This window comes from Pristiophorus japonicus, chromosome 28 (assembly GCF_044704955.1).
Source record: "Pristiophorus japonicus isolate sPriJap1 chromosome 28, sPriJap1.hap1, whole genome shotgun sequence".
NCBI classification, from domain to species: domain Eukaryota; kingdom Metazoa; phylum Chordata; class Chondrichthyes; family Pristiophoridae; genus Pristiophorus; species Pristiophorus japonicus.
Window position 1 is genome coordinate 14,074,999 of NC_092004.1, and position 23,708 is coordinate 14,098,706.

At 46.5% G+C, this 23,708-nt stretch overlaps 1 protein-coding gene across 2 annotated transcripts; it reads left to right on the top strand.

Annotated features, from left to right (window-relative positions):
* The first annotated feature begins 239 nt into the window (after nucleotides 1-239).
* On the top strand, nucleotides 240-16,500 carry LOC139239578 (zinc finger protein 585A-like). Of its 2 annotated transcripts, XM_070868358.1 has the most exons (3): nucleotides 254-327; nucleotides 3,688-3,772; nucleotides 14,518-16,500. In XM_070868358.1, the coding sequence occupies exon 3, from the start codon at nucleotides 14,625-14,627 to the stop codon at nucleotides 16,248-16,250; it is 1,626 nt and encodes a 541-aa protein (XP_070724459.1). In that variant the 5' UTR covers nucleotides 254-327; nucleotides 3,688-3,772; nucleotides 14,518-14,624; the 3' UTR covers nucleotides 16,251-16,500. The 2 variants fall into 2 exon arrangements, with proteins under 2 accessions (XP_070724460.1, XP_070724459.1); XM_070868359.1 differs by lacking the exon at nucleotides 3,688-3,772 and having other exon boundaries at nucleotides 240-327.
* The last annotated feature ends 7,208 nt before the right edge of the window (nucleotides 16,501-23,708 follow it).

Consider the following 23,708-nt stretch of genomic DNA (forward strand, 5'->3'; position numbering starts at 1 on the left):
ACACACGATGTTTGAAACAATATTGAGACAGAACATTAATCTCCAGCTCAGGTGTCAGGTTATTCAGAGCAGCAGAAACAAAGTCTAAGTGCCAGAATGAACATGGTTCAGTGCCCAATGGGAGCCCAGTAAATCCTGCTCCATTCTGTAAAAGTGGCCTTTGATATTTACCCAGCATTCCCCGCGACGGAGGCTGAGCCGAACCCAGAGACCCAGTGCGCATGCGCCAGGCCGAGCTGTGTTTTGAGCATGCGCGGTGCGTGCGATGGCGGAATGGACATGGTGATTATCTGTTCCGCAAAACAGTCATTTTTCAGCGGGGCGGAGGTGAGTAATGGATCAGCGGGTCGGCGGGGAGGCTTCATAAACAACTGGTGCCCGCCGGAAGCCCGGAATAATAACCGGAATAATAACCGGAATAATAACCGGAATATCGGCGGCTGCAGCCTCGAGGCTTTCTCCCGGTCACAGGCCCAGGGTAACGGCGGCCATCTTTGTACAGGAAGGCAGGGTCAGTCCTCCGACATCTTGGTTCAGTGAGCAGCAAAGTAACAGCTTAGTTATTTTATTCTCGACACCTCGGATTTCTCACCATCTCCTAAAGGCGCTGCTCAGTGCTAAGCTTCTGGTTACATCCCAGACAATTGTAACAGGAAAGCCCCAGAGCTGTTCACTCCCAGGGTTAGAATCCCCATGTACAGTCCCAGGGTTAGAGTCCCCATGTACAGTCCCAGGGTTATTAGCTCATAAGAACATAATAACATAAGAAATAGGAGCAGGAGTGGATCATTTGGCCCCTGGATCCTGCTCTGCCATTCAATAAGACCATGGCTGATCTGATCATGGACTCAGCTCCACCTCCCTGCAGCTCCCAATAATCCCTTATCGCTCAAAAATCTGTCTATCTCTGCCTTAACTATATTCAATGACCCAGCCTCCACAGCTCTCGGGCAGAGAATTCCACAGATTTACAACCCTCTGAGTGAAGAAATTCCTCCTCATCTCAGTTTTAAATGGGTGACCCCTTATTCTGAGACGATGCACCCTCGTTTTAGTTTACCCGATGAGTGGCAATATCCTCTCTGGATCCACCTTGTTGAGTCCCCTTGATATCTGTTTCAATAAGATCACCTCTCATTCTTTTGAACTCCAAGTGTATCAGCCCAACCTTCTCAACATATCCTCATCAGACAACCCCCTCATCGCCGGAATCAACCTCTGAACAGCCTCCAATGCAAGTATATCCTTCCTTAAATACGCAGACCAAAAGTGCATGCAGTATTCAGGTGTGATCTCACCAATACCCTGTACAATTGTAGCAGGACTTCTCTGCTTTTATACTCTATCCGCCTTGCAATAAAGGCCAACATTCCATTTGCCTTCCTGATTACTTGCTGTACCTGCATACTAACTTTTAGTGTTTTATGCACAAACAGCCTCAGGTCACTCTGTCCTGTAGCACTTGCAATTTTTCTCCATTTAAATTATAATTTTCTTTTCTATTATTTCTGCCAAAGTGGATAACCTCACATTTTCCCATATTATACTACATCTGACAAATTTTTGCCCACTCATTGAGCCTAACCCTAACCCTAACTCTATATCCCTTTGCAGATTTTTTGTGTCCTCAATTTGCTTTCTCACCCACCTTTGTATTATCACCAAACTTGGCTACATTACACTCGGTCCTTTTATCCAAGTCATTAATATAGATTGTAAATAGTTGAGGACCTAGCACCGATTCCTGCGGCACCCAACTAGTCACCATTTGCCAACCAGAAAAAGACCCATTTATCCCGACTCTCTGTTTTCTGTTAGTTAGCCTATCCTCTATCCATGCTAATATACTGCCCCCAACCCAGTGAGCTTTTATCTTGTGCAGTAAGCTCTTATGTGCCACCTTATCAAATGCCTTCTGGAAATCCAAATACACCACATCAACTGGTTCCGCCTTATCCATCCTACTCATTATATCCTCAAAGAACTCCAGCAAATTTGTCAAACATGATTTCCCTTTCATGAAGCCACACTGACTCTGCTGGATTGAATCATGCTTTTCCAAATGTCCCACTACTGCTTCCTTCATAATGGACTCCAGCACTTTCCCAATGACAGATATTAGGCTAACCGGTCTATAGTTTCCTGCTTTTTGTCTGCCTCCTTTTTTAAATAGAGGCGTTACATTTTCGGTTTTCCAATCTGTTGGGACCGCCCCAGAATCCAGAGAATTTTGGTAGATTACAACCAATGTGTCCACTATCTCTGCAGCCACTTCTCTTAAGCCCCGACGATGTAAGCCATCAGGGCAAGGTGACCTGTCTGCCTTTAGTCGCATTATTTTTCTGAGTACTACTTCATTATGAATAGTGATTGTATTAAGTTCCTCCCTCCCTCACTATAGCCCCTTGATTATCCACTTCAGTATTACTCTCAGTGATCGAGTCTTTAAATGTAATTAAACTGATCTCAGATTGTTTGTCAGATATTAACTCCTGCACGGTCCCAGCAAACACTCCCACTCCCTCGTCCCTCTGATGTTTTTGCAGAATTGCTTTGTGAAGATGGGCTCATGGAGAGAAACACCCTGCACGGAATGATCCCAAATTGACCATCTCCAAGGGACAAGGCTCCCAGCTTTAATCATTCTCTGTCCTTTCCCCCCAGGCCCAGTTCCTTTGCTCAGATTCTGATAAAAGTAAATTGGGAAAAGTGCAATTTGATTTTTACAGATTAAATTATTGCAGAGAGCTGCGCATGCACGGTTCAGACCCACCTCCTGTGTCGATTCCCAGTGAGCAGAAGAGCGCATGTGCCCTCCCCTCCCCCAGCACTGCCTGGAATTGCCATTCACTCAGTGAGTTGAAGAAGATGGTTTAAAACAGTCGGGAATGGAGACACTGTGACCCGGGGTAAGGCAGCGAGCAGCAGCCTCCTTACAGCAGCGCAGCGCTTTGGGAGCATGTCCGCAGATGGGCTCAGAGATCGGCATTGAGTCCGGGGGAAGTTCAGGGGGAGTCAGGAGCTGTGTGTAAGAGGCAGAGTGGAGCAAGAACCAGTCTCAGTGCGTGGTGTGAGTCAGGCAAGGGAGAGGCCATTTTCGGGCTGTGTGTGGACAGTGTGTGTCCAGGGTAAGGGAGATAGAATGGTCAGAATCTGCTATTTACCATCTGCTGCTTTCTCTCTCCAAACCAGTAGTGAACGTTCCTGGTTTAGTTCCGTCAGGGTCTGTGTGTAAGAGGCAGAGTGGAGCAGGAACTAGTTCTGGAACATGGTGTGAGTGGTGGAAGCGAGAGGCCATTCTCGGGCTGTGTGTGGACAGTGTAAGGTAACAGAGAAAGTAAACCACCTCGCTCTTTCAAATCATTGCTGCTTTCTTTCCCCAAATCAGTAGTGAATGTTCCTGATTCAGTTCCAATCTCACCGTGTCTGTTGTTCTTGGGCAGTGAGCAGTGGAAACACAGCCTGACAGTGAGGATTTGGGGAATTTAAAAAAGTGCATCTATTGCAGGCACCAGGAGAGGAGTGTGGGAGAAGATATTGTAAAGACGGGTTATATTGTTTCGGTGAGCTGAGTTCTCCAGAACCATGTTGCTGATGATCGAGAGCTACATTGTCACTCCCTCAGATACATCATATTCTCCCCGCATCCATATCTCAGAACTAATAATGTTCTCGTATTATTCTCAGAACAAAATTCTTCAGCCAGAACAAATGTGATCTTTCCTCCACCCAGAATACAAGGAACAGTGCAGGCAGCTCCTTCTCACACACAGTAAGTAGATTATCACTCCCAGAGCGCAGAGACACAGAACTGGCCTCAATCCTATTGTCACAGACAGCAGAAGCTGTCAGTCCCACAGTGATCTGAAGTGGCAGAGTTACATTGTGAATCTTACAGCCACATGGAGCAGTGGAATCAGATGCTGTTTCACCATTGAAACAGATCACACTGACAGGTACATTAAACACCCACACTCACTTGCCAGAAACTGGCAGATGGAGAATAAAAGACAATCATCCATCAAAAAAAATGTCAAACATGTCGTATAAACCACACTCGCATATCAGAAGCTGATGGGTACAGAGCAAAAGCCATATTCATGTTTCAGAATCTGAAAGATTCAGTATTTAACCCCCGAACATACCAGAAGATGACAGGTGCAGAATAAAACTCACATTCCCGTACCATAGACTGACAGATACAGTATACAACACACACCCACATATATGAAAGTGACAGTAATAGAATAAAATCCGCACTTGCATACCAGAGAATAACAGGTTAAGTGTAAATCCCATGGGTACATATCGGAAAACTGAAAGGCAGTAAGTAAAATTGTTACTTGCATCGCAGAAACTGATAGGGGCAGAGTAAAACCCACATGCACACATCTGAAAAATGACACATAGAAGGCAAAATCTTCACTCACACATCAGAGAAATACAGGTCGAAAGTAAAATTGATTCTCAATTCACATACCAGAGACTGGCAAATACAGATTAAACCTAAACTACCATAGCAGAAACTGAGAAGCACAGATTAAACCTCAACACACACCAAAACCTGACAGTTGCAGAAAAAACACACACTTGCATATCAGAGACTGACTGATACAGTATAAAACCCATACTCACATATCAGAGACTGACATATTAAAATCCATATTCCCATAACATAAATTGACATACAGTGACATTCCCATACTCACGAACCAGTAATTGACTGGTACAGGGTAACGATCTCTCTTTCATTCCAGAAACTGACAGGTACAAAGGAAAGCCCACTCACAATTAAACAGAAACTGGCAGTTATAGAGTAAGGGCCACAATCACATATCAGAACTTGACGGGTACAGAATAAAACCCAGGCTCCCATAACAGAAATGGAGAGATACAGAGAAAGGCCCACACTCACATACCAGAGACAGATAGATACAGAGTAAAACTCAGACTCATTTACCAGAGACCGACAGATTCAGCAGAAAACTCACCTCCATAACACAAATTGACAGTTCGAAAGTAAAACCAATACTCTACCAGGAATTGGTGGTACGCAGTAAAACAATACTAACATACTGGAGAATGACGGGTATGGAGTAGAATTCACATTCACATAACAGAGATGGACAGATACAGCACAGAACACACACACACACCAAGAATGGAAAGAAACATAGAAAATAGGTGCAGGAGCTGGCCATTCGGCCCTTCGAGCCTGCACCGCCATTCAATATGATCATGGCTGATCTTGCAACTTCAGTACCTCACTCCCGCTTTCTCTCTATACCCCCTGATCCCCTTAGCCGTAAGGGCCACATCTAACTCCCTCTTGAATATATCCAACGAACTGGACTCCACAACTTTCTGTGGTAGAGAATTGCACAGGTTTACCACTCTCTGGGTGAAAAAGTTTCTCCTCATTTCAGTCCGATATGGCTTACCCCTTATCCTTAGACTGTGACCCTGATTATGGAATTCCCCAACATCAGGAACATTCTTCCTGCCTCGAACCTGTCCAGTCCCGTCATAATTTTATATGTTTCTATGAGATCCCCTCTCTTTCTTCTAAATTCCAGTGAGTGTTAGCCTAGCTGATCCAGTTTTTCTTCATACGTCAGTCCTGCCATCCCAGGAATTAGTCTGGTGAACCTTCGCTGCACTCCCTCAATAGCAAGCACGTCCTTGCTCAGATTAAGAGACCAAAACTGCACACCATACTCAAGGTGTGGTCTCACCAAGGCCCTCTACAACTGCAGTAACACCTCCCTGCTCCTACAACTCAAATCCCCTCGCTATGAAGGCCAGCATGCCAGTTGCTTTCTTTACTGCCTGCTGTACCTGCATGCCTACCTTCAGTGACTGATTTACCATGACACCCAGGTCTCTTTGAACCTCCCCTTTTACTAATCTGTCACCATTCAGGTAATAATCTGCCTTCCTGTTTTTGCCACCAAAGTGGATAACCTCACATTTATCCACATTATACTGCATCTGCCATTCAATTGCCTATTCACCAAACCTGTCCAAGTCAACCTGCAGCCTCTTCGCATCCTCCTCACAGCTCACACTGCCACCCACCTTAGTGTCATCTGCAAACTTGGAGATATTACTTTCAATTCCATCGTCTAAATCATTAATATATATTGTAAATAGCTGGGATCCCAGCACTGAACCTTGTGGCACCCCACTAGTCACTGCCTGCCATTCTGAAAAGGATCCGTTTATTCCCACTCTTTGCTTCCTGTCTGCCAACCAGTTCTGCCTCCACGTCAGTACATTACACCCAATACCATGTGCTTTAATTTTGCACACTAATCTCTGGTGTGGGTCTTTTGTCAAAAGCCTTTTGAAATTCCAAATACACCACATCCACTGGTTCTCCCTTATCCACTCTACTAGTTACATCCTCAAAAACCTCTAGAAGATTTGTCAAGCATGATTTCCCTTTCATAAATCCATGCTGACTTGGACCGATCCTGTCACTGCTTTCCAAATGCTCTGCTATTACATCTTTAATAATTGATTCCAGCATTTTCCCCACCACCAATGTCAGGCTAACCGGTCTATCATTCCCTGTTTTCTCTCTGCCTCCTTTTTTAAAAAGTGGGGTTACATTAGCTACCCTCCAGTTCATAGGTACTGATCCAGAGTCCATGGAATTTTGAAAAATGACCACCAATGCATCTACTATTTCTAGGGCCACTTCTTGAACTACTCTGGGATGCAGACTATCAGACCCTGGGGATTTATCGGCCTTCAGTTTCCCTACAAGCATTTCCTGACTAATAAGGATTTCCCTCAGTTCCTCCTTCCCGCTAGACCCTCAGTCCCCTAGTATTTTTGGGAGGTTATTCGTGTCTTCCTCAGTGAAGACAGAACCAAAGTATTTGTTCAGTTGGTCTGCCATTTCCTTGTTCCCCATTATGAATTCACCTGATTCTGACTGCAAGGGGCCGACATTAGACTTCACTAATCTTTTTCTCTTCACATATCTATAGAAGCTTTTGCAGTCAGTTTTTGTGTTCCCTGCAAGCTTACTCTCATATTCTATTTTCCCCTTCCTAATTACACCCTTAGTCCTCCTCTGCTGAATTCTAAATTTCTCCCAGTCCTTAGGTTTGCTACTTTTTCAGGCCAATTTTTATGCCTCTTCCTTGGATTTAACACTGTCCCTAATTTCCCTTGTGAGCCACGGTTGAGCCACCTTTCCTGTTTTATTTTTACGCTAGACAGGGATGTACAATAGTTGTAATTCATCCATGTGATCTTTAAATGTCTGCCATTGCCTATCCACCGTCAACCCTTTAAGTATCATTCGCCAATTTATCCCAGCCAAATCACGTCTCATACCATCGAAGTTTCCTTTAAGTTCCGGACCCTAGTCTCTGAGTTAACTGGGTTGCTCTCCATCTTAATGAAGAATTCTACCATATTATGGTCATTCTTCCCCAAGGAGCCATGCAAGACCAGATTGCTAATGAATCCTGTCTCGTTACATAAAACCCAGTCTCGGATGGCCTGCTCTCCTGTAGGTTCCTCGACAAATTGGTCGAGAAAACCATCCCTTATACACTCTAGGAAATCTTCCACCACAGTATTGCTACAAGTTTGGTTAGCCCAATCAATATGTAGGTTACAGTCACCCATGATAACTGCTGTACCCTTATTGCACGCGTCCTTAATTTCCTGTTTGATGCCATCCCCAACCTCCCTACTACTGTTTGGTGGTCTGTGCACAACCCCAACTAACGTTTTCTGCCCTTCGATGTTTCGCAGCTCTACCCATATAGGTTCCACATCATCCCAGCTAATGTCCTTCCTTACTATTGCATTAACCTCCTCTTTAACCATTAACGCTACCCCACCTCCTTTTCCTTTCTGTCTATTCTTCCTGAATATTGAATACCCCTGGATGTTATGTTCCCAGCTTTGGTTACTCTGGAGCCATGTCTCTGTAATCCCAATTACATCATATCCGTTAACAGCTGTCTACGCAGTTAATTCGTCCACCTTATTACAAATGCTTCTCGCTTTGAGACTCAGAGCCTTCAGGCTTGTTTTTTTAACACTCTTTGTCCTTTTAGAATTATGTTGTAATATGGCCCTTTTTGATATAGAATGAAACCACAGGCAATTACCAGAAATTGACAGGTACAGGATAAAATCCACCTCTTGTATCAGAAACTAACATACAGAGTAAAACCCTCATCCACATACCAGAGGTGGACAGATAGAGTCAAATCCACACTCCCGTACCAGACACCCACTATATAAGAAAATAAGAACATAAGAAGTAGGATCAGGAGTAGGCCATCCGGCCCCTCGAGCCTGCTCCACCATTTAATACGATCATGGCTGATCCGATCATGGACTCAGGACCACTTCCCTGCCCGCTCTCCATAACCACTTATTCCCTTATCAGTTAAGACACTGTCTATAAATGTCCCAGCTTCCAGAGGTCTCTGAGGCAGCGAATTCCATAAGTTTACAACCCTCAGAGAAAAAATTCCTCCTCTTCTCAGTTTTAAAATGGCGGGGGCCCTTATTCTAAGATTATGCTCCCTAGTTCTAGTCTCCCCGATCAGTGAAAACATCCTCTCTGCTACCACCTTGTCAAGCCCCCTCATAATCTTATACGTTTCGATAAATCACCTTTCATTCATTCTTCTGAATTCAATGAGTAGAGGCCCAACCTCCTCAACCTTTTCTCATAAGTCAACCCCCTCATCTCTGGAATCAACCAAGTGAACCTTCTCTCAACTTCCTCCAAAGCAAGTATATCCTTTCATAAATATGGAAACCAAAACTGCACGCAGTATTCCAGGTGTGGCCTCACCAATACCCTGTGTAAATGTAGCAAGACCTCCCTGCTTTTATACTCCAGCCCCTTTGCAATAAAGGCCAAGATTGCATTGGCCTTCCTGATCACTTGCTGTACCTGCATACTAACCTTTTGTGTTTCATGCACAAGTACCCCCAAGTCCCGTTGTACTGCGGCACTTTGCAATCTTTCTCCATTCAAATAATAACTTGCTCTTTGATTTTTTTTCTGCCATAGTGCATCACTTCACACTTTCCAACATTATACTCCATCTGCCAAATTATTGCCCACCCACTTAGTCTATCTGTATCCTTTTGCAGATTTTTTGTGTCCTCCTCACACATTGCTTTTCCTCCCATCTTTGTATCGTCAGCAAACTTGGCGACGTTACATAGAAACATAGAAAATAGCTGCAGGAGTAGGCCATTCGGCCCTTCTAGCCTGCACCACCATTCAATGAGTTCATGGCTGAACATGCTACTTCAGTACCCCATTCCTGCTTTCTCGACATACCCCCTGATTCCCCTCGTAGTAAGGACTTCATCTAACTCCTTTTTGAATATATTTAGTGAACTGGCCTCAATAACTTTCCGTGGGAGAGAATTCCACAGGTTCACCACTCTCTGGGTGAAGAAGTTTCTCCTCATCTCGGTCCTAAATGGCTTCCCCCTTATCCTTAGACTGTGACCCCTGGTTCTGGACTTCCCCAACATTGGGAACATTCTTCCTGCATCTAACCTGTCTAAACCCATCAGAATTTTAAACATTTCTATGAGGTCCGCTCTCATTCTTCTGAACTCCAGTGAATACAAGCCCAGTTGATCCAATCTTTCTTGATAGGTCAGTCCCGCCATCCCGGGAATCAGTCTGGTGAACCTTCGCTGCACGCCCTCAATAGCAAGAATGTCCTTCCTCAAGTTAGGAGACCAAAACTGTACACAATACTCCAGGTGTGGCCTCACCAAGGCCCTGTACAACTGTAGCAACACCTCCCTGCCCCAGTACTCAAATCCCCTCGCTATGAAGGCCAACATGCCATTTGCTTTCTTAACCGCCTGCTGTACCTGCATGCCAACCTTCAATGACTGATGTACCATGACACCCAGGTCTCATTGCACCTCCTTTTCCTAATCTGTCACTATTCAGGTAATAGTCTGTCTCTCTGTTTTTACCACCAAAGTGGATAATCTCACATTTATCCATATTATACTTCATCTGCCATGCATTTAACCACTCACCTAACCTATCCAAGTCACTCTGCAGCCTCATAGCATCTTCCTCGCAGCTCACACTGCCACCCAACTTAGTGTCATCCGCAAATTTGGAGATACTACATTTAATCCCCTCGTCTAAATCATTAATGTACAGTGTAAACAGCTGGGGCCCCAGCACAGAACCTTGCGCTACCCCACTAGTCACTGCCTGCCATTCTGAAAAGTACCCATTTACTCCTACTCTTTGCTTCCTGTCTGACAACCAGTTCTCAATCCATGTAAGCACACAACCCCCAATCCCATGTGCTTTAACTTTGCACATTAATCTCTTGTGTGGGACCTTGTCGAAAGCCTTCTGAAAGTCCAAATATACCACATCAACTGGTTCTCCCTTGTCCACTCTACTGGAAACATCCTCAAAAAATTCCACAAGATTTGTCAAGCATGATTTCCCTTTCACAATCGATGCTGACTTGGACCTATCATGTCACCTCTTTCCAAATGCGCTGCTATGACATCCTTAATAATTGATTCCATCATTTTACCCACTATTGAGGTCAGGCTGACCGGTCTATAATTCCCTGTTTTCTCCCTCCCTCCTTTTTTAAAAAGTGGGGTTACATTGGCTACCCTCCATTCGATAGGAACTGATCCAGAGTTGGAAAATGACTGTCAATGCATCCGCTATTTCCAGGGCCACCGCCTTAAGTACTCTGGGATGCAGTCCATCAGGCCCTGGGGATTTATCGGCCTTCAATCCCATCAATTTTTCCAACACAATTTCCCGACTAAAGGCTTTCCCTCAGTTCCTCCTTCTTACTAGACCCTCTGACCCCTTTTATATCCGGAAGGTTGTTTGTGTCCTCCTTTTGAATAACGAACCAAGTACTTGTTCAATTGGTCTGCCATTTCTTTGTACCCTGTTATGACTTCCCCTGATTCTGACTGCAGGGGACCTACATTTGTCTTTATTAAACTTTTTCTCTTTACATATCTATCGAAACTTTTGCAGTCCGTCTTAATGTTCCCTGCAAGCTTCATCTCGTACTCCATTTTCCCTGCCCTAATCAAACCCTTTGACCCTCCTCTGCTGAGTTCTAAATTTCTCCCAGTCCCCAGGTTCACTGCTATTTCTGGCCAATTTGTATGCCACTTCCTTGGCTTTAATACTATCTCTGATTTCCCTTGATAGCCACGGTTGAGCCACCTTCCCTTTTGTTATTTTTACGCCAGACAGGAATGTACAATTGTTGTAGTTCATCCATGCGGTCTCGAAATGTCTGCCATTGCCCATCCACAGTCAACCCATTAAGTATCATTCGCCAATCTATCCTAGTCAATTCACGCCTCATACCTTCAAAGTTACCCTTCTTTAAGTTCTGGACCATGGTCTCTGAATTAACGGTTTCATTCTCCATCCTAATGTCGAATTCCACCATATTCTGGTCACTCTTCCCCAAGGGGCCTCGCACAACGAGATTGCTAATTAATCCTCTCTCATTACACAACATCCAGTCTAAGATGGCCTCCCCCCGAGTTGGTTCCTCGACATATTGGTCTAGAAAACCATCCCTTATGCACTCCAGGAAATCCTCCTCCACTGTATTGCTTCCAGTTTGTTTAGCCCAATCTATATGCATATTAAAGTCACCCATTATAACTGCTGCACCTTTATTGCATGCACCCCTAATTTCCTGTTTGATGCCCTCCCCAACATCACTACTACTGTTTGGAGGTCTGTACACAACACCCACTAACGTTTTTTGCCCTTTGGTGTTCTGCAGCTCTACCCATATAGATTCCACATCATCCAAGCTAATGTCCTTCCTAACTATTGCATTAATCTCCTCTTTAACCAGCAATGCTACTCCACCTCCTTTTCCTTTTATTCTATCCTTCCTGAATGTTGCATACCCATGGATGTTGAGTTCCCAGCCCTGATCATCCTGGAGCCACGTCTCTGTAATCCCAAACACATCATATCTGTTAACATCTATTTGCACAGTTAATTCATCCACAGGAGATTTGAGTACAGGGGCAGGGAGGTGTTGCTACAGTTGTACAGGGCATTGGTGAGGCCACACCTGGAGTATTGTGTACAGTTTTGGTCTCCTAACCTGAGGAAGGACATTCTTGCTATTGAGGGAGTGCAGCGAAGGTTCACCAGACTGATTCCCGGGATGGCGGGACTGATCTATCAACTGGGCTTGTATTCACTGGAGTTCAGAAGAATGAGAGGGGAACTCATCAAAACATTTAAAATTCTGATGGGCTTAGACAGGTTAGATGCAGGAAGAATGTTCCCAATGTTGGGGAAGTCCAGAACCAGAGGTCACAGTCTAAGGATAAGGGGTAAGCCATTTAGGACCGAGATGCGGAGGAACTTCTTCACCCAGAGAGTGGTGAACCTGTGGAATTCTCTACCACAGAAAGTTGTTGAGGCCAATTCACTAAATATATTCAAAAAGGAGTTAGATGAGGTCCTTACTACTTGGGGGATCAAGGCGTATGGCGAGAAAGCAGGAATGGGGTACTGAAGTTGAATGTTCAGCCATGAACTCATTGAATGGCGGTGCAGGCTAGAAGGGCCGAATGGCCTACTCCTGCACCTATTTTCTATGTTTCTATGTTATTACGGAAACTCCTTGCATTAAGACACAAAGCCTTTAGGCTTGTTTTTTTAACACCCTTTGTCCTTTTAGAATTTTGCCGTACAGTGGCCCCTCGTCCCTTCTTCCAAGTCGTTAATATAGATTGAAAATAGTTGGGGTCCCAGCACTGATGCCTGCGGCACCCCACTCATTACTGATTGCCAACCCGAGAATGAACCATTTACCCCAACTCTCTGTTGTCTGTTAGTTAGCCAATCCTCTATCCATGCTAATATGTTACCCCCAGCCCCGTGAACTTTTATCTTGTGCAGTAACCTTTTATGTGGCACCTTGTCAAATGCCTTCTGGAAGACCAAATACACCACACCCACTTTATCCACCCTGGCCCATGATGTGAAGTGGAACATAATTCATCGAAAGCACCTCTGACAGTGTTGAGGAGAAACTGACTGACCAAATGTGAAAAATGAATTCCTGAATGTTTGGTATTGTACAAGACAAAAATAGAAAGAATGCATTTCTTCCAAATGTCCAGGCCTAGTCTGAATGATGGATTAGTGATTTTGAGATGAGATAAAATTATAACTATTGCATACTGTTTAAAAATAGACTGATATTTGAGGACAAAAATATTTCATTTCAGAATTTTTTTCAACATGGTACAAGCAGAGAAGGAGTTTGATGACGTATGCCATTGTCTAATAGAGAACTGATTTAGTTGGCTACTATTGCATATTTTCTTCAAATTTTTTAAAGTTTTGATTTGCTGTGTATTTCACGTTCCAAGTTCCAAGTCCACCTGTTTTGAATAACACCAAAAATGAAAATAATCATTGCATTTAGGATAAGGGGTAGGCCATTTAGGACTGAGATGAGGAGAAACTTCTTCACTCAAGAGAGTTGTTAACCTGTGGAATTCCCTGCCGCAGAGATTTGTTGATGCCAGTTCACTGGATAGATTCAAGAGGGAGTTAGATATGGCTCTTGCGGTTCAGGGGATCAAGAGGTATGGAGAGAAAGCAGGAAAGGGGTACTGAAGGAATGATCAGCCATGATATTGAATGGCGGTGCAGGCTCGAAGGGCCGAATGGCCTACTCCTGCACCTATTTTTCTATGTTTCTATGTTCGTTACATGCTCAAAGAATTCCAGCAAATTTGTCAAACTTAACTTCCCCTTCATAAATCCATGCTGATTCTGCCTGACCGAATTATGTTTTTTCAAATGTTGTGCTACTGCTTCTTTAAGAATGAACTCTTCAACATTTTCCCAACCACAGATGTTAGGCGAACTGGTCGATAGTATCCTGCTTTTTGTCTGCCACCTTTTTAACCGAGTGCGGCTCCCGGTCCCCGGGCAACACCGAGTACGGCTCTCGGGGCCCCCGGGCAGCACCGGGTGCAGCTCTCGGGGCCTGAGTCAGAGCCACTGGGCCCAGCACCTCCCACACACCAGGAAAACAACAACTTGCATTTATACAGCAGGCCCAGCAATTCCCAGCCGCTCTGTATCAGGTGGGCGCTGGATGTGGAAGTCGCTCCCTGGCCTCCTGTGTGGGTCTGTTTGTTACATCAGTTTGAGCTGGATGGAGAGGGGGAGAAGCTGCTGGGTTTCACCCCCAGTACCTCTGGGCCCAGTGGGACCAACAATTTCCCATGTGGGCCTGTCGAGGGAGGTGGATTCCCTTCCCTGAAGTACAGCAATGACCCAGATGTGTTTTTAAGACAATCCGGCAGCTTTAATGGTCACTTTTTTCTAGTGCCGGCCCCACAAATGACCAGATTCATTAAGCTCAATTTCACAACCTGCCTTTGTGTTTTTGTGGGTTCTCTCTCACACTCACTTTTTCCTGTTTGAAATTCACTTTACAGGGTGTTAAAAGGGGAGGATTTGTCGACTGGAAGCTCAAACCAAACATCACCTCAAGATCTGACAGTCACTCACTACATCGGGACTGGAATATCATCAACTTTTGACCATGGAAGCAGAAGGCACCGTTCACAGTGGGGAGAAACGGTACACGTGCTCTGTGTGTGGACAAGGCTTCAGCCAATCGTCCAAACTGGAGAGACACAAGTGCAGTAACACTGGGGAGAAACCGTGTAAATGTGGGGATTGTGGGAAACGTTTCAACTCCCCATCCCAGCTGGAAACACATTGGCGAGGTCACACTGGGGAGAGACCATTCACCTGCTCCGACTGTGGGAAGGGATTCACTCGGTTATCCCACCTGCTGAGACACCAGCGAGTTCACACAGGGGAGAGGCCATTCACCTGCTCCGAGTGTGGGATGGGATTCACTCAGTTATCCAACATGCTGATACACCAGCGAGTTCACACTGGGGAGAGGCCATTCACCTGCTCCGAGTGTGGGAAGGGATTCATCCAGTTATCCAACCTGCTGATACACCAGCGAGTTCACACTGGGGAGAGGCCATTCAGCTGCTCCGACTGTGGGAAGGGATTCACTACATCATCTGACCTGCTGACACACCAGCGAGTTCACACTGGGGAGAGGCCGTTCACCTGCTCCGACTGTGGGAAGGGATTCACTACATCATCCCACCTGCTGACACACCAGCGAGTTCACACTGGGGAGAGGCCGTTCACCTGCTCCGACTGTGGGAAGGGATTTACGACATCATCCCACCTGCTGACACACCAGCGAGTTCACACTGGGGAGAGACCGTTCACCTGCTCCGACTGTGGGAAGGGATTCACTACATCATCTGACCTACTGACCCACCAGCGAGTTCACACTGGGGAGAGGCCGTTCACCTGCTCCGACTGTGGGAAGGGATTCACTACATCATCCAACCTGCTGACACACCAGCGAGTTCACACTGGGGAGAGGCCGTTCACCTGCTCCGACTGTGGGAAGGGATTCACTGCATCATCCCACCTGCTGACACACCAGCGAGTTCACACTGGGGAGAGGCCGTTCACCTGCTCGGACTGTGGGAAGGGATTCACTTCATCATCCAACCTTCTGAGACACCAGCGAGTTCACACTGGGGCGAGGCCGTTCACCTCCTCTGAATGTGGGAGGGGATTCACTAAATCATCCCACTTGCTGACACACCAGCGAGTTCATAATGAGGAGAGACCTTGTAAATGTTCTGACTGTGAGAAGAGTTTTAAAAGCAAAGAGCAACTGATAAGACACCAGCGAGTTCACACTGGGGAGAGGCCGTTCACCTGCTCTGAGTGTGGCAAGGGATTCACTGCATCATCCAACCTTCTGAGACACCAGCGAGTTCACACTGGGGAGAGGCCGTTCACCTGCTCTGAATGTGGGAGGGGATTCACTATATCATCCCACCTGCTGACACACCAGCGAGTTCACACTGGGGAGAGACCGTTCACCTGCTCTGACTGTGAGAAGGGATTCACTACATCATCCCACCTGCTGAGACACCAGCAAGTTCACACTGGGGAGAGACCGTTCGCCTGCTCTGAATGTGGGAAGGGATTCACTATATCATCCCACCTGCTGACACACCAGCGAGTTCACACTGGGGAGAGGCCGTTCACCTGCTCTGAGTGTGGCAAGGGATTCTCTCAGTCAGGCAACCTGCTGAGACATCAGCGAGTTCACAAGTGACTGCAGGGGTTGGATTCTGCTGTTATTCACATCCCGGACTGAATCGTGTTCATTCTGACAGTTGGGGTTTATAACTCCTGTAACACTGATGTTAATAACTCCTGAAATCGACTGGAGTTTAATATTTGGGATATAGACACATAAATTAGTGTTGCTTTCAACACATTGCTGTGTATTTTTGTCTTTCCCACCTGAGTGTTCAGCATCACCTGGCTGGAGCTGAGAAAGGACAATCTGTGGGGAGGATCTTGCAGGGGGAACAGAACGTCAGCCTGGACACTGACCTTCAGGGACACACAGAGATCACCTCATTCTTCTGAACTCCAATGTGTATAGGCCCAACCTACTCAACCATAAATGAATCCACTCACCTCTGGAATCAACTCTGGAATCTGCAGCAGACATGAGCAAGGACCTGAGGCTTATTAAAAGACACATATTTCATTACAGACAAGGTTACACTGGGAGAAATTTTCAGTTAGAACATGAGAATATAAGAAATAGTAGCAGGAGTAGGCCATTTGACCCCTCGGGCCTCCTCTGCCATTCAATAAGATCATGGCTGATCTGACCATGGACTCCGTTCCACTTCCCTGCCTGCTCCCCAGAATCCTTGACTCACTTATCGCTCAAAAATCTGTCTATTTCCGCCTTAAATATATTCAAAGACCCAGCCTCCACAGCTCTCCTGGGCAGAGAATTCCATGGATTTAAAACCCTCAGAGAAGAAATTCCTCATCTCAGTTTTAATTGGGTGGCCCCTTATTCTAAGACTATGTCCCCTAGTTTTAGTTTCCCGTGTAAGTGGAAATATCCTCTCTGCATCCACCTATCAGGCCCCCTCATTATCTTATATTTTGATAAAATCACATCCCATTCTTCTGAACTCCAATGTGTTTAGGCCCAACCTACTCAAGCTATCTTCATAAGTCAACCCCCTCATCTCCGGAATCAACCTAGTGAACCTTCTCTGAACTGCCTCCAATGCAGGTCTATCCTTCCTTAAATACGGAGACCAAAATACGGAGTCCATTACAGGCAAAATGCCCGGCAAACCAGCAGCACACTGGCACCTTAACAGTGTCTCATTGGCCTACAGGCTTTCCTTAAATAGATTTGCTGAGTGGATATAAACTTAAACCAGGTTTACAGGCGTGATGCTCTATTCACATATTGAAGGTAGAAGAGATGCTGTGGGGCAGATTCTAAGTCCAGTCGCTGAAAGTGATTAACAGACTGGGTTTTGTGTTTAATGATCCCAGGCGTGTTACCAATACCAGCAGAATCGAAGCCCATGGAATAACGGGGACAATGGCAGCATGGATGTGAAAGTGGCTAAGTGACACAAACAGAGTAGTGGTGAACGGTTGTTTTTCAGACTGGAAGAAGTGGTGTTCCCCAGAGGTCGGTACTGGGACCACTGCTTTTTTTGATCTATATTATTGACCTAGACTTGGGTGTACAGGGCACAATTTCCAAATCTACAGCTCACACAAAACTTGGAAGTACAGTGAACAGTGAGGAGGTGGTGATAGACTTCAGAAAGTCATCAGCAGGCTGGTGGAATGGGCAGACATGTGGCAGATGAAACTTAACATAGAAAAGTTCAAAAGTGATACATTTTGGTCAGAAGAAAGAGGAGAGGAAATATAAACTAAAGGGTACAATTGTAAAGGGGTGTGTGAACAGAGAGACCCAGGAGTATATGTGCACCAATCACTGAAGGTGGCAGCACAGGTTGAGAAAGTGGTTACAAAGACTTACGGGACCCGAGGCTTCATGAATAGAGGTATAGAGTACAGAAGTGTGGATATTATGTTGAACCCACGTAAAACTCTGGTTCGGCCTCAACTGGAGTATTGTGTCCAATTCTGGTTCATCATCATCACAGGCAGTCCCTCGGATCGAGGAAGACATGCTTCCACTCTAAAAATGAGTACTTAAGTGCCTGAACAGTCCAATATGAGAGCCACAGTCCCTGTCATAGGTGGGACAGATGCTCGTTGAGGGAAGGGGTGGGTGGGACAGGTTTGCCGCATGTACTTTCTGATGCCTGCGGTTGATTTCTGCATGCTCTCGGCGATGAGACTCGAGGTGCTCAGCGCCCTCCCGGATGCACTTTCTCCACTGAGGGCGGTCTTTAGCCAGGGTCTCCCAGGTGTCAGTGGGGATGTTGTACTTTATCAGGGAGGCTTTGAGGGTGTCCCTGTAACGTTTCCTCTGCCACAGCTTTGGCTTGTTTGCTGTGAAGAAGTTCTGAGTAGAATGCTTGCTTTGGGAATCTCGTGTCTGGCATGCGAACAATGTGGCCTGTGCAGCGGAGATGATCAAATGTGGTCCGTGCTTCAATGCTGGGGATGTTGGCCTGGCCGCCGACGCCAACGTTGGTGCATCTGTCCTTCCAGGGAATTTGTAGGATCTTGCGGAGACCTCGTTGGTGTTATTTCTCTAGCAACGTGAGGTGTCTGCTGCACATAGTCCATGTCTCTGAGGGTGGGTATTAATACAGCCCTGTAGACCATGAGATTAGTGGTAGATTTGAGGGCGTGGTCTTCAAACACTCTTTTCCTCAAGCGGCCGAAGGCGGCACTGGAGGCGGTGTTGAATCTTATCGTCAATGTCTGGTCTTGTTGATAAGAGGTTCCCAAGGTATGGGAAATGGTCCACGTTGTCCAGGGGCGTGCCATGGATCTTGATGACTGCGGGGAGTGGGTGGAGGGAGTGCTGTGCGGCGAGGACAGGCTGGTGGAGGACCTCGGACTTAGATGTTTAGTGTAAGGCCCATGCTTTGGTACGCCTCAGTAAATACGTTGACTATGACTTGAAGTTCAGCCTCTGTATGTGCGCAGACGCAGGTATTGTCCGCGTACAGTAGCTCAACGACAGAGATTGGGGTAGTCTTGGACCTGGCCTGGAGACGACGAAGGTTGAACAGGTTCCCACTGGTTCTGTAGTTTAGTTCCACTCCAGCGGGGAGCTTGTTGACTGAGCTGGAGCAATTCTGGCTTCCGCATTTTAGTAAGTATACGAAGGCCTTTTGAGAGCATGCAGAAAGGTTTTACGAGAATGATTCCAGGGGTGAGGGACTTCAGTTACGTGGATAGTCAGGAGAAGTTGGGGTTGTTCTCAGAACAGAGAAGATTAAGAGGAGATTTGACAGAGGTGCTCAAAATCATGAGGGGTCTGGACAGAGTAGATAGAGTGGGATTAGTAGAAGCTCTTGCAGATAGCCGGCATGGGCTCGATGGGCCAAATGGCCTCCTTCCATGTTGTTACCAGTCTCTGATTTTAAGATGATAAAAAGTGTGTTGCCCAGGATGCTCCATCTCCCAGACACTGGGACCCATTTGGGAACAGAGATTCTGAAGCCACGCCAACTCTCTGTTCCCGAACCAAGATGGCCGTGCATGCGCCCTGATCCCGCCCTGTGCAAGATGGATGGCCAGTGACCCCGCTCACCCGGGCCTGTCAGCACGGGGCCTGTGGGCTCTAATTCGGGGCCTGAGATTTATTCTGTATCTAAGCCGTGCTGTACCTGCTCTGGTAGTGTTCGATGGGACAGTGTAGAGGAAGCATTTTAATACATACGAAAAATGACGGACAGGTAAAGACCATCTGGTCCATCAAGCCTGTCCCACACAATTGCGATATATCACAGCGTATACACTCCACTCCACCCGAATCCATGTGATCTCCTGGGAGAGGCAAAAATAAAGATTAAAAAAAAACCTCGGACAATTTGGGAAAATAAAATCTATGAAATTCCTTTCCAAGCCATCGAAGTGATTGAAACTAGTCCAGGAGGTCACTCTGGCCATTAAATTCCCTGCAGTACCTACCTTCTGTAAGTGTTAATCTCCGCCGCAGCCAGAAACAAATCCAGCTTTTACTTGAAGTAATTCAGTGAGTCTGCATCCACCACATGAGAGGGCAGCTTGTTCCAGAGGGCTACTGTTCTCTGGGAAAAGAACCACCTCCTGATGTCTAACCTAGATCTAGCTTTGTACAACTGAAATGTGTGTCCCCTGGTGCTTAATTGTAATAAACGGTCAGCTGGAACACTCTCTTTCACCTTCATTATCTTATAAACCGCAAGCATATCGCCCTAAGTCTATACTGCTCGAAGCTAAAGAGTCCCAACTCTTTTAACCTATCTTTGTAACTAAGATGCTTTAGACTTGGAATTAGTCTAGTGACCCTTTCCAGAACCTCAATATCACCCACCATGTGAGGAGACCAAAACTGGACACAGTATTCCAAGTATGGCCTGACTAAGGTCTTGTATAAGGACAAAACAGTACGCCTCGCCTTATACTCCATTGTCCTATGGATACACCACAACACCCTATTTGCTCTAACTGTCACTGCACCGCATTGCTCGTGTACCTTTAAGGATGTATTCACTAGAATGTCTAAATCTCTATCTCCACCATCTTTAATGCCTTTCCCTGGAGGGTGTATGAATGTTGAGCATTTGCCTTGCCCACATACATAACACTGAACTTATCTAAGTTATACATCATTTTCCAGTCATGAGGCCAGTGTCCCAACACATTAAGATCTGCCTGAATCAGACAAGCCTCTTCTACAGTTCGAGCACTCGCACAGATCTTGGTATCATTTCAAAATTGTGCCCCCAACCCAAAATCCAGATCATTAATAAAAATAGGGAAAAGCAACGGTCCCAACACTGATCCCTGCAGGACACCACTGGTGACTGGTCTCCAAACAGATCCAAATCCATCTATAACTGCTCTTTACCTACATCCTGCAGCCAGTTCTGTATCCAGCTCAATATATTTCACTAATACCAGAGGCTCCGATCTTATAGAGAAGCATCTTGTGTGGTACCTTGTCAAAAGGTTTTTGGAAATCTAAGTCGACAATGTCTACTGGGCTTCCCTCATCCACCAACTTTGTAACTTCAGAAAATATAATTAGAGTTGTGAGACATGAACTCTTTATTATGGGTTGTGGTGTCCCTAACATGTCCCTCCCTATCCAAGTATTTATATATTGCATACCTTATGATTCTTTCAAGTATCTTACCTATTACTGATGTTAAACTGATAGGTCTCTGGTTACCCGGGTCAGCTTTGTCACATTTTTATTAAAATGGGGACTTCATTAGCCTCCTTCCAATCTGTAGGAACTATTTCAGAGTGAGCTATTAAACATACATGCCAGGGGCTCGCAAAACACAAGTCCCATCGCCCAGAGGACCCTCACACAGCACATGTCCCATCGCCCAGAGGTCCCTCACACAGCACATGTCCCATCTCCCGGAGGACCCTCACACAGCACATGTCCCATCTCCCGGAGGGGCTCACACAGCACATGTGCCATCTCCCGGAGGACCCTCACACAGCACATGTCCCATCTCCCGGAGGACCCTCACACAGCACATGTCCCATCTCCCAGAGGGGCTCACACAGCACATGTCCCATCTCCCGGAGGACCCTCACACAGCACATGTCCCATCGCCCAGAGGACCCTCACACAGCACATGTCCCATCTCCCGGAGGACCCTCACACAGCACATGTCCCATCTCCCGGAGGACCCTCACACCGCACATGTGCCATCCCCCGGAGGACCCTCACACAGCACATGTCCCATCTCCCGGAGGACCCTCACACAGCACATGTCCCATCTCCCAGAGGGGCTCACACAGCACATGTCCCATCTCCCGGAGGACCCTCACACAGCACATGTCCCATCTCCCGGAGGGGCTCACACAGCACATGTCCATCTCCCGGAGGACCGTCACACAGCACATGTCCCATCTCCCGGAGGGACTCGCAGAGCACCTGTCCCATCTCCCGGAGGACCCTCTCCCAGCACGTGTCCCATCTCCCGGAGGACCCTCACACAGCACGTGTCCCATCTCCCGGAGGACCCTCACACAGCACATGTCCCATCTCCCGGAGGACCCTCACACAGCACATTTCCCATCTCCCGGAGGACCCTCACACAGCACATGTCCTATCTCCCGGAGGACCCTCACACAGCACATGTCCCATCTCCCGGAGGACCCTCACACAGCACATGTCCCATCTCCCGGAGGACCCTCACACAGCACATGTCCTATCTCCCGGAGGGGCTCACACAGCATATGTCCCATCTCCCGGAGGACCCTCACACAGCACATGTCCCATCACCCGGAGGACCCTTGGATGGATATCCTCCAGTCCGGCTGCTCTATCTCTTTTTAAGTTCTGAATGTTTTCTAAAACAATATGTTTATCTATGTTAATGTTGCTCATAAAACTATTAGTAAATTCTAATATTTGAGCATGATGTTAAAGGGTGAAGACTGATGCAAAGTACTCACTAATATTCCCGCCATACTCAGTGAGTCCTGTGTAACCTGTCCTTGAACACCCTTCAGTGCCCAATACAGACTTTGATAGTTCTCGGACTCTGCACATAACTGAAAAAGCTCTGCCCATGATGGCCAGTTGTCGTTAATCCTTTTATTCCCAGAGACTTTTTACTGATCGAACAGCAGCCTTCGTTTTTTTTAGTTGTTCCTTGTATTCACCCTATTTATTTAAGTGTGAAATTTATTTAATTTATGGAAACTTTTATGTTTACATCTTTGTACAGAGCCAGTCGGCCACCTCGGCTTTTTCTTACCACATCTCTGTCTTTTAATTTTGACTATATTTGTTTACCACATTTTTAATTTAGTTCTTAAAACCTTTCCATTGATATCCAACATCGGTCACATCACCACCGAGGAGGGTTGACCAATTTACCTGTTACAATCCTCTGCCAGTTTGGAGAAGTTTGCCCTGAAATGCGGTCCGTGTCGCAGGGTCTCAGTCCCTTTGGTTCTCCCGGCCGATCGGGACGGTACAATGTGATCAGTGTTGCCCAGATGTTCCCCACACGGAGGCCTGATCCCAGGTCAGGCTCACGACTAAACACCAGATCCAATCCATGGTTTTCCCCAGTTACTGCATTAACATGTTGTGTCAGGAAACAGTGCTGTGTATTGTCACTCAATCTTTCAGCTGCACTGCCCCCAGCAGCAGGTAAAGGCCCCTGGCCCTGAATGTCAGGCCAATGACAATGATCTTCCCTCAGCTCCATTCTCTCTCTGTCCCCCCACACACTGCCTGAGCTCTCAGGCTGACTGTTCAAAGCATCTTCTCTCTTTGTTCTGCGGGGCCCTGACCTCACACACGGTGGGCGGGGCCAGGTCCCGAGCGCTGCCGGGCTCAGCGCGACAGTTCAACTGCCCGTGTTCAAATCAGGAGCCACGTGACCAGCTCTCTCCCCCCGCAACCCCTCCCAACGCGCGCATCCTTCTGCAGTCCACTGGGCGGGGCTCTGTGGGACAACGGCGCCGTGATTGGTGCAAGGAGCTGTCACTCTCCCGTGTGCATCCAGTAGGACGGGAGGACTCAGCCAGGGTCATTAATTTATGCAGTGGGGGAGGGGAATGTGACAGT